Source organism: Cydia pomonella, chromosome 1, assembly GCF_033807575.1.
Source record: "Cydia pomonella isolate Wapato2018A chromosome 1, ilCydPomo1, whole genome shotgun sequence".
Lineage (NCBI taxonomy): Eukaryota > Metazoa > Arthropoda > Insecta > Lepidoptera > Tortricidae > Cydia > Cydia pomonella.
In genome coordinates, this window is record NC_084703.1 from 3,017,078 (window position 1) to 3,029,253 (window position 12,176).

At 35.9% G+C, this 12,176-nt stretch overlaps 1 protein-coding gene across 6 annotated transcripts in view; it reads left to right on the forward strand.

Annotated features, from left to right (window-relative positions):
- Positions 1-12,176, forward strand: part of LOC133526503 (adenylate cyclase type 5-like) — a 472,750-nt gene that overhangs the window by 400,576 nt on the left and 59,998 nt on the right. For all 6 annotated transcript variants that reach the window (XM_061863171.1, XM_061863191.1, XM_061863199.1 and 3 more), the window contains exon 13: positions 10,925-11,071. In XM_061863171.1, coding sequence (XP_061719155.1) covers positions 10,925-11,071 — 147 coding nt within the window. The remainder of the gene's footprint in view (positions 1-10,924; positions 11,072-12,176) is intronic.

Here is a 12,176-nt window from a genome sequence, read left to right on the forward strand (position 1 = left end):
AAATTTTGAACGTAAAAAATTAATGGTATGGTAAAACTGGCACTGAAAATATTTTATTACGATTTTTTTTTTGTAAAAACTAGTTCTTGCAAAGGTTACTTGTCACTTTTTGACATCTATCAATAAGGATATTTAGACTACACCCCATAATGGCATCATCACGATCAAAAAGGCGTTTTGATCTGGGAATGGCATCATCACGATCAAAAAAATGTTTTTTTTTAACTCTGAAACTAGGCGAGATCCAGAAAAGTTTATATGACGTTTTAGGCTCTAAATGTGATCAGTAATACACTGTCAAAATCTTTCGGGTTCCACGTGAGCACCGTGTATAGGCGTATTTTATCATAAACCTCATATCCAGTCTTATATCGCCCACTGCTGAGCACAGGCCTCTCTTCTAGTACGCCACTTGTCCCGGTCTTGAGCTACTCTCATCCAGAACCAGAAGTGACCCGCAATCTTCCGAATGTCGTTCACCCCAGGCTTATATATATATGCATCAATATGATTGAAAATGCGTAGCAGTAAGTAACTTTTCACCACTCCAGCTCGTAAAAGCTCTTTTTACCCGACTGCCAAAGGGAGGAGGGTAATGTTTTTCGAGTGTATGTATGTATGTATGTCTGTTTCTTTGTGGCCTCCTGTAGCCTAAACGGCTTGATGGATTTTGATGTACGAGGTATCGTTAGATTCGTCTTGATCACGGGAGTGTCATAGGATGGGATTTTTTTGGGGGTAAGTAAAAAGTTATAAATAAAAAAATATAGTGTTTTTGTATCTGTTTGTTTTTTTTATTATTTTAGTTTTTTTTGTAGTTCGACATTTAGTGACTTTATATACCTCTAAATAACAATAATACTTTACTTATTTTTACTTTAAACAATAATACTTTAGTTTGCATTGATATTTTCAATTAATTGTATTTTATAATTGTTGATGTGCTTGTTTTTGTTTGTATGTAAATTCCATGTTGACGTGTTAAAAGTGCCATTGTGGCCTATTTGCTGAATAAATGTTGAAGTTGAAGTCAAAAAAGGAGTTTTTGAAAAATGGTACCACTTTTATAGATAACATTAGGGTTTCCAAAAATTATATCAAAAATCTTGAGGATTTTCTCGTGACTTCATTGGTTCGAATATTTTTTCTTGACTTTCGCTGGACAGAAAATAATAACCAACATAGGTCTAAAACGCACTTTAAAAATTTGTAACAATTGATACGCAAAAGCTAAAAATATGAAAATAGCTTCTAAAAATGCGCAGTTAAAGCTACGGGGCCTTAAACATACGAAATTAAAAAAAAGCCCATAAAGCTTGAGCAGGAAATAGGAGCACTGTCGACGCCAAAATAACAATAAATATCCAAAACCGCTATTCTACTCTCAACCCTATTAATTCATTAATAGAATTCATTTTCATGTGGTCTTAACTGCAATCAGTGGCCCAAACATTTGTTTCTATTTTCAACTTTTTTCGGGAATCAATCGAAGCGTTTTCCGTCTGAGTGCTCCCTTTTCATTCATGTGGTAGTGTTTTTCTCTTTTGAACTGTATTTAAATACATATAGAGTCTTGTTTAGTTTGGGTACAGCTTATTGTTGTTTTAAAGACTGTCGAATTCCGACTTTTTCATATATTTTTAATTCTTGTTTGGATGCAGATAAATGTTTTTTTTTTTGATGAAAGACCATAGAACGGTAACGAATTATGATTATAATCCTTGACGCAAGAAAACAGTGAGCGAAATCGTATTTTGCTCACTGGGCACAGTCAGGCACTTCATTCACGCAGCTAGTGATTTATAGTCCGAGTTCTAATACGTACAAACTTTTTAATAGGTATTGCTTAATTCATGTTTTTTTTTTAAATGTAAAATTGATCCAATTTATTCTAAATATATTTTATGTTTTACCTTCAATATATTGATTATAACTCAACACGCGTTCTAAAATTGAATCGCTTGTAGGGCAAGCGAGAAATGTGCACATCCTAACGAGCTCCCACTCACCGAAAGAGAAAGAGACAAGCTCATGTTTAACAACTAGTACGACAAAGATGAATGGTTTGCGAAAATTAAAAATAACAGATTTCTTCGTAGGTTTAGAAATATATATGGAAGTATTTTTTGTGCTCCATAAGTTTGAATATAACCTGTCTATAGATCTATATTATCATTGTTTACCTCTAATAATATCTCGCTACCGACGTGCTAAGTCATAAGTGGCACTCTTGACCAGAGTAAAAGTATTTACATTTCGTAGGTACTAAAGATTTAACTCAAGATTCTAAATAAGAATCGCTCGTGAGTCTCCTAAATACACTGAGAAAAAGAATAAGCCGTACTCATTGTGTTATTCAAGAACTGGCTGAACTTAAACAATGAAGAAATAGGAGCATTCCATGAAATTTTCTACCGATATGTCCCGTACAAACGCGAATCATCCGAAGATTTGCAGAGTCAACTCAGCTAGACTTTCCTGTTCTGTGCTACTGGTCCAAAATACAGAAAAATTTTCGGTGTTATTTTTTTTTTTAGGACATTATTACACAAATTGACTAAGTCCCACAGTAAGCTCAATAAGGCTTGTGTTGAAAGTACTCAGACAACGATATATATAATATATAAATATTTATAAATACTCTACAGAAACTAGTACAGAAAACACCCATGACTCAGGAACAAATATCCATGTTCATCACACGAATAAATGCCCTTACCAGGATTTGAACCCGGGACCATCAGCTTCGTAGGCAGGGTCACTACTCTATAACTCAACACGTTAGGGTCGTCGAGTACGACCGGTTTGGCCTAGTGGGTAGTGACCCTGCCTACGAAGAGAGTAAGTTTAAAGCAGGCGATTATAATAAGCAGGCATAACGTTGCAACACAATAAATAAAATGCGTCACACAAGACAGTCGATAGAATGCTCCAATAAATGATGCTTAATATCCTGCGACGACCGGTTTGGCCTAGTGGGTAATGACCCTGCCCACGAAGCTGATGGTCCCGGGTTCAAATCCTGGTAAGGGCATTTATTCGTGTGATGAGCATGGATATTTGTTCCTCAGTCATGGGTGTTTTCTATGTATTTAAGTATTTATAAATATTTATATATTATATATATCGTTGTCTAAGTACCCTCAATACAAGCCTTATTGAGCTTACTGTGGGACTTAGTCAATTTGTGTAATAATGTCCTATAATATTTATTTATTTATTATTTAACCATCACATTTTGTTAAGCTGTTACAGATTGGTAGATACTTTTGAAACCTTGTTTGATCCTCTACTCGTGACTCAAAAACAAAACTCGCAGCAAAACAAACTTTGCTCTCTTACACAACTATTGTGAACTAAAATCCAGATAAGTGACATAGAAAAGTAGCACTGTCAATATTTTTATAAATAATTCACCACAGTGTCTCTTGGACTCTATTATTATTGGCTTTCATATAGAGCAATAGTACGAGTATGAAAGTAACTTCTTTCGCAGTTAAAATTTCTAGGTAGGTATAGTATTTTAACTGAAGCCCACTGACTACAGGCCGTGTAGCCAAAGTTACAATCGTTAACGCTCTATGGTGTAGCGTAGCCATCTCTCTCTATCACTTTTCCATATTAGTGCGACTGTGACAGTAGCGTTTCGTTCGCCACGGAGCGTGAACGATATGCGCATTGGCTACGCGGGCAGTTCGCCGGACGATATCGGCAAAAGCTGACAATCGCGAATAACTGACAGGCCGTTATCGTCCTGTGAACTGGTAATTAGTGAGACCCATGATATTCAATTGGGAAGATGCATGTTGAATTTTGTAACAAATTCATGTTACTCTTTTGAACGCAAAGAACACCTAAAGTCGTCGTTACTACATCGTGCCCATCGCTAAGGACAACTATATGTGTTAGGGCGGACGCTGTCAATCAATCAACCATCATTTATTGCACCATAACCTAACTTAACTAACCTTGACACTTGCTCCCGTTACTTTGGCGTGACAGTGACGTTTTCGTTTATGATTTAAAGCGTTCAAAAGGTTAAATAGATAGAAAATTAGTAATTTGTAACTGAAAAAAGCGGACAGCGCAAACCCGGTTACCAGCTTACTAGAAATTAATTTCCTCAAAATGATTATTTCTGATCTTTCTGATATGAGTATTATTGCCCTACACTAAGTCTCATTTTTTTTTAACTTACTAAATCAAAAATACGGTATTTTACATTTTACATAAACGCAATATTTCCTACTCATTCTAAAAATAAAAATTGTCTTACTTTGGATACTTCAACACGGCTTCATGATCGTGACGACACGATTAATTACCGTTTAGTAAGATGCGTTTAGTGCATTGTGTACGATTGTCAGACTATGTGTTACAAATTGTGAAAATCTGTTACAATACTGCGTATCATATTCTAACTGTGTCCTCTGCAGCTTGTTTGTTGCAACTACATAAATCGAATAGGAGTATCCTTTTCCAAATCAGAAAATCTTAACTCCATACACAACACATGGACATACGACCTTTCTCCAGGCCATATAAGTCGGACAAGGGTGACCATTGCCGTAGTTTATTCAGGACTTGTCCTTACTCAAGAATACGTGCTTGGGGATACTTGGACGAGTGTTTTAGAACTTTGAGGTCAAGATCTTTAACTTGTAGTGGGTAATTGGCGCTTTATAAACATTTTCGAAAGTGAAGGAGGAACTGAGTTTAACGCTGTTTTGGGTTTTAAAAGGTTCGTCAGTAATAATGTGTATGTGTGTGTTATGTGTGTGTGTAGTGAGTGACAATGTAAGATGGTCGGCGAGATATTCTGTACTGATTGTCAAGTATCTATGTTAGTCATCTAAAGTGATTGACAAATGATTAATTATTAAATACAAGGTGCCCGTGAGCATTGCGAGACATTTGAACTAAGCATTTCTGGTAATATTTAGAAATTATTATGTCATATAAAATTTTCTGAATTAGGCCTAGTTTCAGAGATAATTAAATGTTTTTCGAAATCATTCTTTCGCCATAAGTCGGTACAAAACACGTTTTTGACTGCGGTAGGTATTGCCACTTTGAGGTGTAGTCTGGACATACCTATTGATTGACATCGAAAAATTAAAAAAGCGGCCAAATGCGAGTCGGACTTGCCTATGAAGGGTTCCGTACCATTTATGACGTATTAAAAAAACCTACTGACTAGATCTGGTTCAAACCAATTTTCGGTGGAAGTTTGCATGGTAATGTATATCATATATTTTTTTTAGATTTTTCATACTGTTATTTTAGAAGTTACAGGGGGGGGGGGACACTTTTTTTCACTTTGGAAGTGTCTCTCGCGCAAACTATTCAGTTTAGAAAAAAATGATATTAGAAACCTAAATATCATTTTTGAAGACCTATCCCTAGATACCCCACCCGTATGGGTCTGACGAAAAAAAAAATTTTTTTTTTTATTTTATTACGTATTAAAAAAAAACTACTTACTAGATCTCCTTCAAACCAATTTTCGGTGGAAGTTTGCATGGCAATGTATATCATATATTTTTTTTAGATTTTTCATTCTGTTATTTTAGAAGTTACGGGGGGGACACACATTTTTCCACTTTGGAAGTGTCTCTCGCGCAAACTATTCATTCTAGAAAAAAATGATATTAGAAACCTCAATATCATTTTTAAAGACCTATCCATAGATATCCTACACGTATGGGTTTGATGAAAAAAGATTTTTTGAGTTTCAGTTCTAAGTATGGGGAACCCCCAATATTTATTGCTTTTTTTCTATTTTTGTGTAAACATCTTAATGCGGTTCATAGAATACATCTACTTACCAAGTTTGAACAGTATAGCTCTTATAGTTTCGGAAAAAAGTGGCTGTGACATAATCGGACAGACAGACGGACATGACGAATCTATAAGGGTTCCGTTTTTTGCCATTTGGCTACGGAACCCTAAAAATGTATTCGAGAGGGTACCCCCAAATAAAAATAAAAAACTTTTTTGTTAATTTTAGGTTATGTGTTTATCAATAGAAATTACGTTTTATGTACAGGAGTGTTCAAAAAAAGGGGAAAAAAATTTTTTTTTTGTCGAATTTCACAAAAAGTCATATAACATTTTTTGCTTCTGTGCCATCAGGAATGCACCGTTAAAATCTGTCGCAATGTTCACGGGCACCTTGTATACATATTACACATATGGCGCATAAGAAAGATGAACCCTTTCAAGAAGACGTTTATATCAACCCCGAAGATGGTATGCCTACTATTTACCCCAATATAGATATTTTAGAACATCATTATATAAAAAAATTTAGGATCATCAATCTCTATGTAGTGTGACGTCTTTTTCCGTCAACGGAATCACATCTACGGGCCCTTTTCATGATATATTATAACACCGAATAGCTATAATTATGTCACTTCGTCGCTTGCCATAAGGAAGAGATTTGCTTGTATCTTTATACAAATAACCTGACAAGGCGTCCTTCTAGCAAACGGCAATGGGACGTTTTGAAAAAAACAAAAAAAAACTGATTGAGCCAAAAAATTATTAAACCAAAACCCCGATGCCGCGACGCGTACAAAACCAATCGGAAATAAGCCTGAATATGAATACGCCATGCATTCAAAACGTGACTTTCATACGTAAGTTAACCCGTTTTATATTTTACAAGCTCGGTTCTCCATACAAACGTAGTTACGCTCTCATTTCAAAACGACTAGCTAGATTGCTCTGAAACATTGTACTTACAATAGGATAAGGTACAGGGTGGACAAATAAGAAGTATACATTTTGTTTTTAAATTTTAACTGTATTAAGTTCAAAAATTATTAAGTGTTGTTTTAAAAATATATTCTTCAGGGTTGGCAAATTCATGCGAAACATAATGTCTGACATATGTCCACCTCTAACAGCAGGCAAATGTAAGCTCTTATCATCCCAATATTCAGCATCTATTCGCACATTTTTCGCATTATCTTAGTACATTTGTGTCGAATAGTCGGTTTTAACTGTTTAAATTTCATCAGCTCGTTAGCATAGACACGTAATTTTAGATAGCCCCACAGAAATAAGTCAAGAGCTGCAAAAATTGGGGAATTTGGGTGCCAATCACTGTCACTTTTTTTCAAAATTAATCGAGCAAACAACGTGTTTTAACAGAAACATTTGAGATAAAATTGCTTGCTGCTAGTGGTAGACATTTGGCAGAAATTATCTTCCGTATACAATTGCCAACCCTGAATAATATATTTATGAAAAAATATTTAGTAAAATTTCCACTTAATGTAATTAAAATTTAAAAACAAAGTGTATCATTCTTATTTGTCCACCCTGTATATCTATGCCTGTAATTAGGTGAAGTGGCTTCAGTAAAAAAAAAATACAGCGAATTTATATTTTTCATACTAAACTCGTCTTTGCTCTAATTCATTTGTTTTATAAGCTGTATAAACGAATTACAGGCATAGATGTACCACATGTCATTGTATATGCAAAGTTTAATTACAATCCAACATGTAGTTTTAAAAACCGGGCAAGTGCGAGTCGGACTCGCGCACGAAGGGTTCCGTACCATTTATGACGTATTAAAAAAACTACTTACTAGATCTCGTTCAAACCTATTTTCGGTGGAAGTTTGCATGGTAATGTATATCATATATTTTTTTTAGATTTTTCATTCTGTTATTTTAGAAGTTACAGAAAGACCTATCCATCGACACGTATGGGTTTGATGAAAAAAGATTTTTCGAGTTTCAGTTGTAAGTATGGGGAACCCCCAAAATTTATTGTTTTTTTTTTCTATTTTTGTGTAAAAATCCTAATGCGGTTCATAGAATACATCTACTTACCAATTTTGAACAGTATATCTCTTATAGTTTCGGAAAAAAGTGGCGGTGACATAATCGGACAGACAGACGGACACGACGAATCTATAAAAGGGTTCCGTTTTTTGCCATTTGGCTACGGAACCCTAAAAAGAGAACGAAACTCCGTTTGTATGGGAAGGTGAAATTCGGTATTCGGTGGAATAGGGTTGTTTCCATCTACAAATCTTAAGGCAGAATTGTATCCCAATAAATTCTTTTGGATTATAAAAACATGTTAAACTACTTTTAGGGGACCTATAATGACCATATTTTTGTAAATATTGAATTTAAAATATCTTTCGGCACACGTCACGTGACCAAACTCGAAACGTCTTTGAAGATTCTGATGACGTCACAACTCTCGGATTGACACTGTTGACAGTTAGGCGATAAACGACAAATGACAAATGTCAGTTGACACTTCGTATCTTCTACGTGTGTATGTAGTTATGTGTCAAACCGTAAACTGTGACGTCACACAATTTTCAAAGAGCGTTTTGGGCGCGAAAGCAGCTGTCAAAATATATTTTGTTAATTTAACATATTTAAAGCCGTTTTTAGTATAAAAGTTGAATTTTAGGGCAACTTTTAGTTAATATAGAACGTAATACAAGCGTTTCAAAAAATTGGAAACAACCTTATTAGTAATTTGTGTAACTTGTTTTTTATCAGATCTGCTTTTTATTTATTCTCCATACAAACCTCCTTATTTTTGAAACAATTACAACGCCTTGAGAAAATGCAAAGGCAATCATTCAATTTGAGTATAATACTTCGATTATCAGGCGATGCATCAATTATCTCACTTTCGGGGTGAAAGTTAGATTATTCAACCTCTTAAGGGATGATTTTCTGGATAAATTATCTTTTGTCTTTCCTCCAGATTTAAAATAAGTACCTCCACGAGCAAAATTCACACGTGACAGACATTATTTGGATATCATTTTGATGTCTCCATGAAAGTTTATACTACAGAAGTAACTCCATATACCAAAAAGTGTCCGACAAAAAACCATAAACAGGTGGCGCTACAATACCCAGAATACTTGAGAAAAAAATCTAATCATAGACAGCGTACTTCACTCCGTCAAAAACGCCTAGGTTCTTAGCTACTCTGGCGCTACTCTGGAGAGATTTGGAACTATTATTTATAGCTGACAGCTGAACACTTTTGCAACAATTCTGCCTAAGGAGTTTCTGTTCCTTGCCTCTACCATCCATAATCTCTAATTCGAACCACTAATTGGAAATCGATTTATGAGGGGTTTCAGAAAAAAAAATCCGTTTTGCCTTAATTATCCTTAATTTTCCATACAAAATTTATTAGTCAGTTTTGCAACGGTCCATACAACATGAATGGCAAACTGCTTTACAAAACTGACAATTAAAAGTGAGACACTTTTTAGGGTTCCGTAGCCAAATGGCAAAAAACGGAACCCTTATAGATTCGTCATGTCCGTCTGTCTGTCCGATTCTGTCACAGCCACTTTTTTCCGAAACTATAAAAGCTATACTGTTCAAACTTGGTAAGTAGATGTATTCTATGAACCGCATTATGATGTTTACACAAAAATAGAAAAAAACAATAAATTTTGGGGGTTCCCCATACTTAGAACTGAAACTCAAAAAACCTTTTTTCATCAAACCCATACGTGTGGGGTATCTATGGATAGGTCTTTAAAAATGATATTGAGGTTTCTAATATCATCAAACTGAAGAGTTTGCGCGAGAGACACTTCCAAAGTGGTAAAAAGTGTGTCCCCCCCCGTAACTTCTAAAATAACAGAATGAAAAATCTAAAAAATATATATGATATACATTGCCATGCAAACTTCCACCGAAAATTGGTTCGAACGAGATCTAGTAAGTAGTTTTTTTTTTAATACGTCATAAAAATTAAAAAAAAATTTTTTTTTCATCAAACCCATACGTGTGGGGTATCTAGGGATAGGTCTTCAAAAATGATATTTAGGTTTCTAATATCATTTTTTACTAAACTGAATAGTTTGCGCGAGAGACACTTCCAAAGTGAAAAAATGTGTGTCCCCCCCCGCGTAACTTCTAAAATAACAGAATGAAAAATCTAAAAAAAATATATGATATACATTCCCATGCAAACTTCCACCGAAAATTGGTTTGAACGAGATCTAGTGAGTAGTTTTTTTTTTAATACGGCATAAAATTAAAAAAAAAAAAAATTTCATCAATCCCATACGTGTGGGGTATCTATGGATAGGTCTTCAAAAATTATATTTAGGTTCCTAATATCATTTTTTTCTAAACTGAATAGTTTGCGCGAGAGACACTTCCAAAGTGGTAAAATGTGTGTCCAAAGTGGTAAAATGTTGAACAAGATCTAGTAAGTAGATTTTTTTAATACGTCTTAAATGGTACGGAACCCTTCATGCGCGAGTCCGACTCGCACTTGGCCGCTTTTTATTTATTGCTTAAATCAATAGTGCTCGTCATTTTGAGTAGATATAGCCCAAAATTTGTCTCTCTCACTCCTTCCTTCTCTCCTTTTTAAGCACTAGCAGTCCCTATCTTCTCTATTAGTTATTTACTGAAATTGACAGCTCCCGTACATAGCACAAAAAATACGAGAAAACCACCATTTTGCGTTTCTAATCCTATCGTCCTGTCACAGACTGATTTATACCTTACTAACTGACCTTACACAACTACCTTTTACTGTCTTTTTTTAAATGAATAAATATTATTGGACATTTTTACACAAACACACAGTTGTAACACAATAATATATGGAGTCAAAGGAGGGTTTTTTTATACAATAGCTTCCTTCTTAAAAAATAGAAGGCAGTGTACGTATGTCCTAGATACGGTATCGGAACTCGAACAAATCGGAAATCGAGCTGTCCCCCAGGGATCATCAATGGGGAATAATTTATGTTTAATTTTACTTAACGACATCCCTACGGCTTGTCCCGACCTTGAATTCATAACTTTTGCTGACGATACGTGTGTATTGGTAGATGCTGATAACTGTGAAACCTTACAATATAAAATAAATGACGCAATAACTAATATTGTCCCAGATTCGACCGCCTGGCCGCCGAGCACCACTGCCTCCGCATCAAGCTCCTGGGCGACTGCTATTATTGCGTGTCTGGCCTGCCGGAGGCGCGCGACGACCATGCCAAGTGCTGCGTTGAGATGGGACTAGACATGATCGACGCGATTGCGTAAGTATTAGGAGCAGTGCTACCCCAAACATACACTTATAGAGGTCTTAAATAACGGTTTAGTATTAGGTGCTGTGGTCTTGTATATGCTCATGAAAGTACCTTTTGAATACGTAACAAAGGAACGTGTCTGGCCTGCCGGAGGCGCGCGACGACCATGCCAAGTGCTGCGTTGAGATGGGACTAGACATGATCGACGCAATTGCGTAAGTATTAGGAGCAGTGCTACCCCAAACATACACTTATAGAGGTCTTAAATAACGGTTTAGTATTAGGTGCTGTGGTCTTGTATATGCTCATGAAAGTACCTTTTGAATACGTAACAAAGGAACGTGTCTGGCCTGCCGGAGGCGCGCGACGACCATGCCAAGTGCTGCGTTGAGATGGGACTAGACATGATCGACGCAATTGCGTAAGTATTAGGAGCAGTGCTACCCCAAATATACACTTATAGAGGTCTTAAATAACGGTTTGGTATTAGGTGCTGTGGTCTTGTATATGCTCATGAAAGTACCTTTTAAATACGTAATAAAGGAACGTGTCTGGCCTGCCGGAGGCGCGCGACGACCATGCCAAGTGCTGCGTAGATATCTATTGCAGCATCATCACTGTAAATATTACGTGTTAGTATAGGTTACAAGTAGTTATAACTGTTTAGTGTATTAGATCTTCTTTCTTTTTTTTACTAATGTGGTGCTGTTTCTAGATGGTTTTGCAATAAACGTTTTTCTATTCTATTCTATTCTATATGGGACTAGACATGATTGATGCTATTGCGTAAGTATTGGGATCTGTAGTGCTCCAAAAATAACCTTATATAGATCCAAGTTGTTAAAGTCTTTGCTTCGCATTAGACACGGTTTTAAATATGTTTAATATGCGATACGACTAGACATGATTGACACTATTGCGTGAGTATTAATAGCAACATTGCTCCAAACAGTACGATATAAAGGCCTGATGTCTTGTTTAAAGCTACTATTGCTTCTTAAGGGGCCCACTGATTAACAGTCCGCCGGACGGTATCGGCCAGTCAGCTGTTCGGAACTGTCAACTTTTTATTCTAACTGACAGGCCGATTCCCTTTAGGGCGACAGGTGGGCCC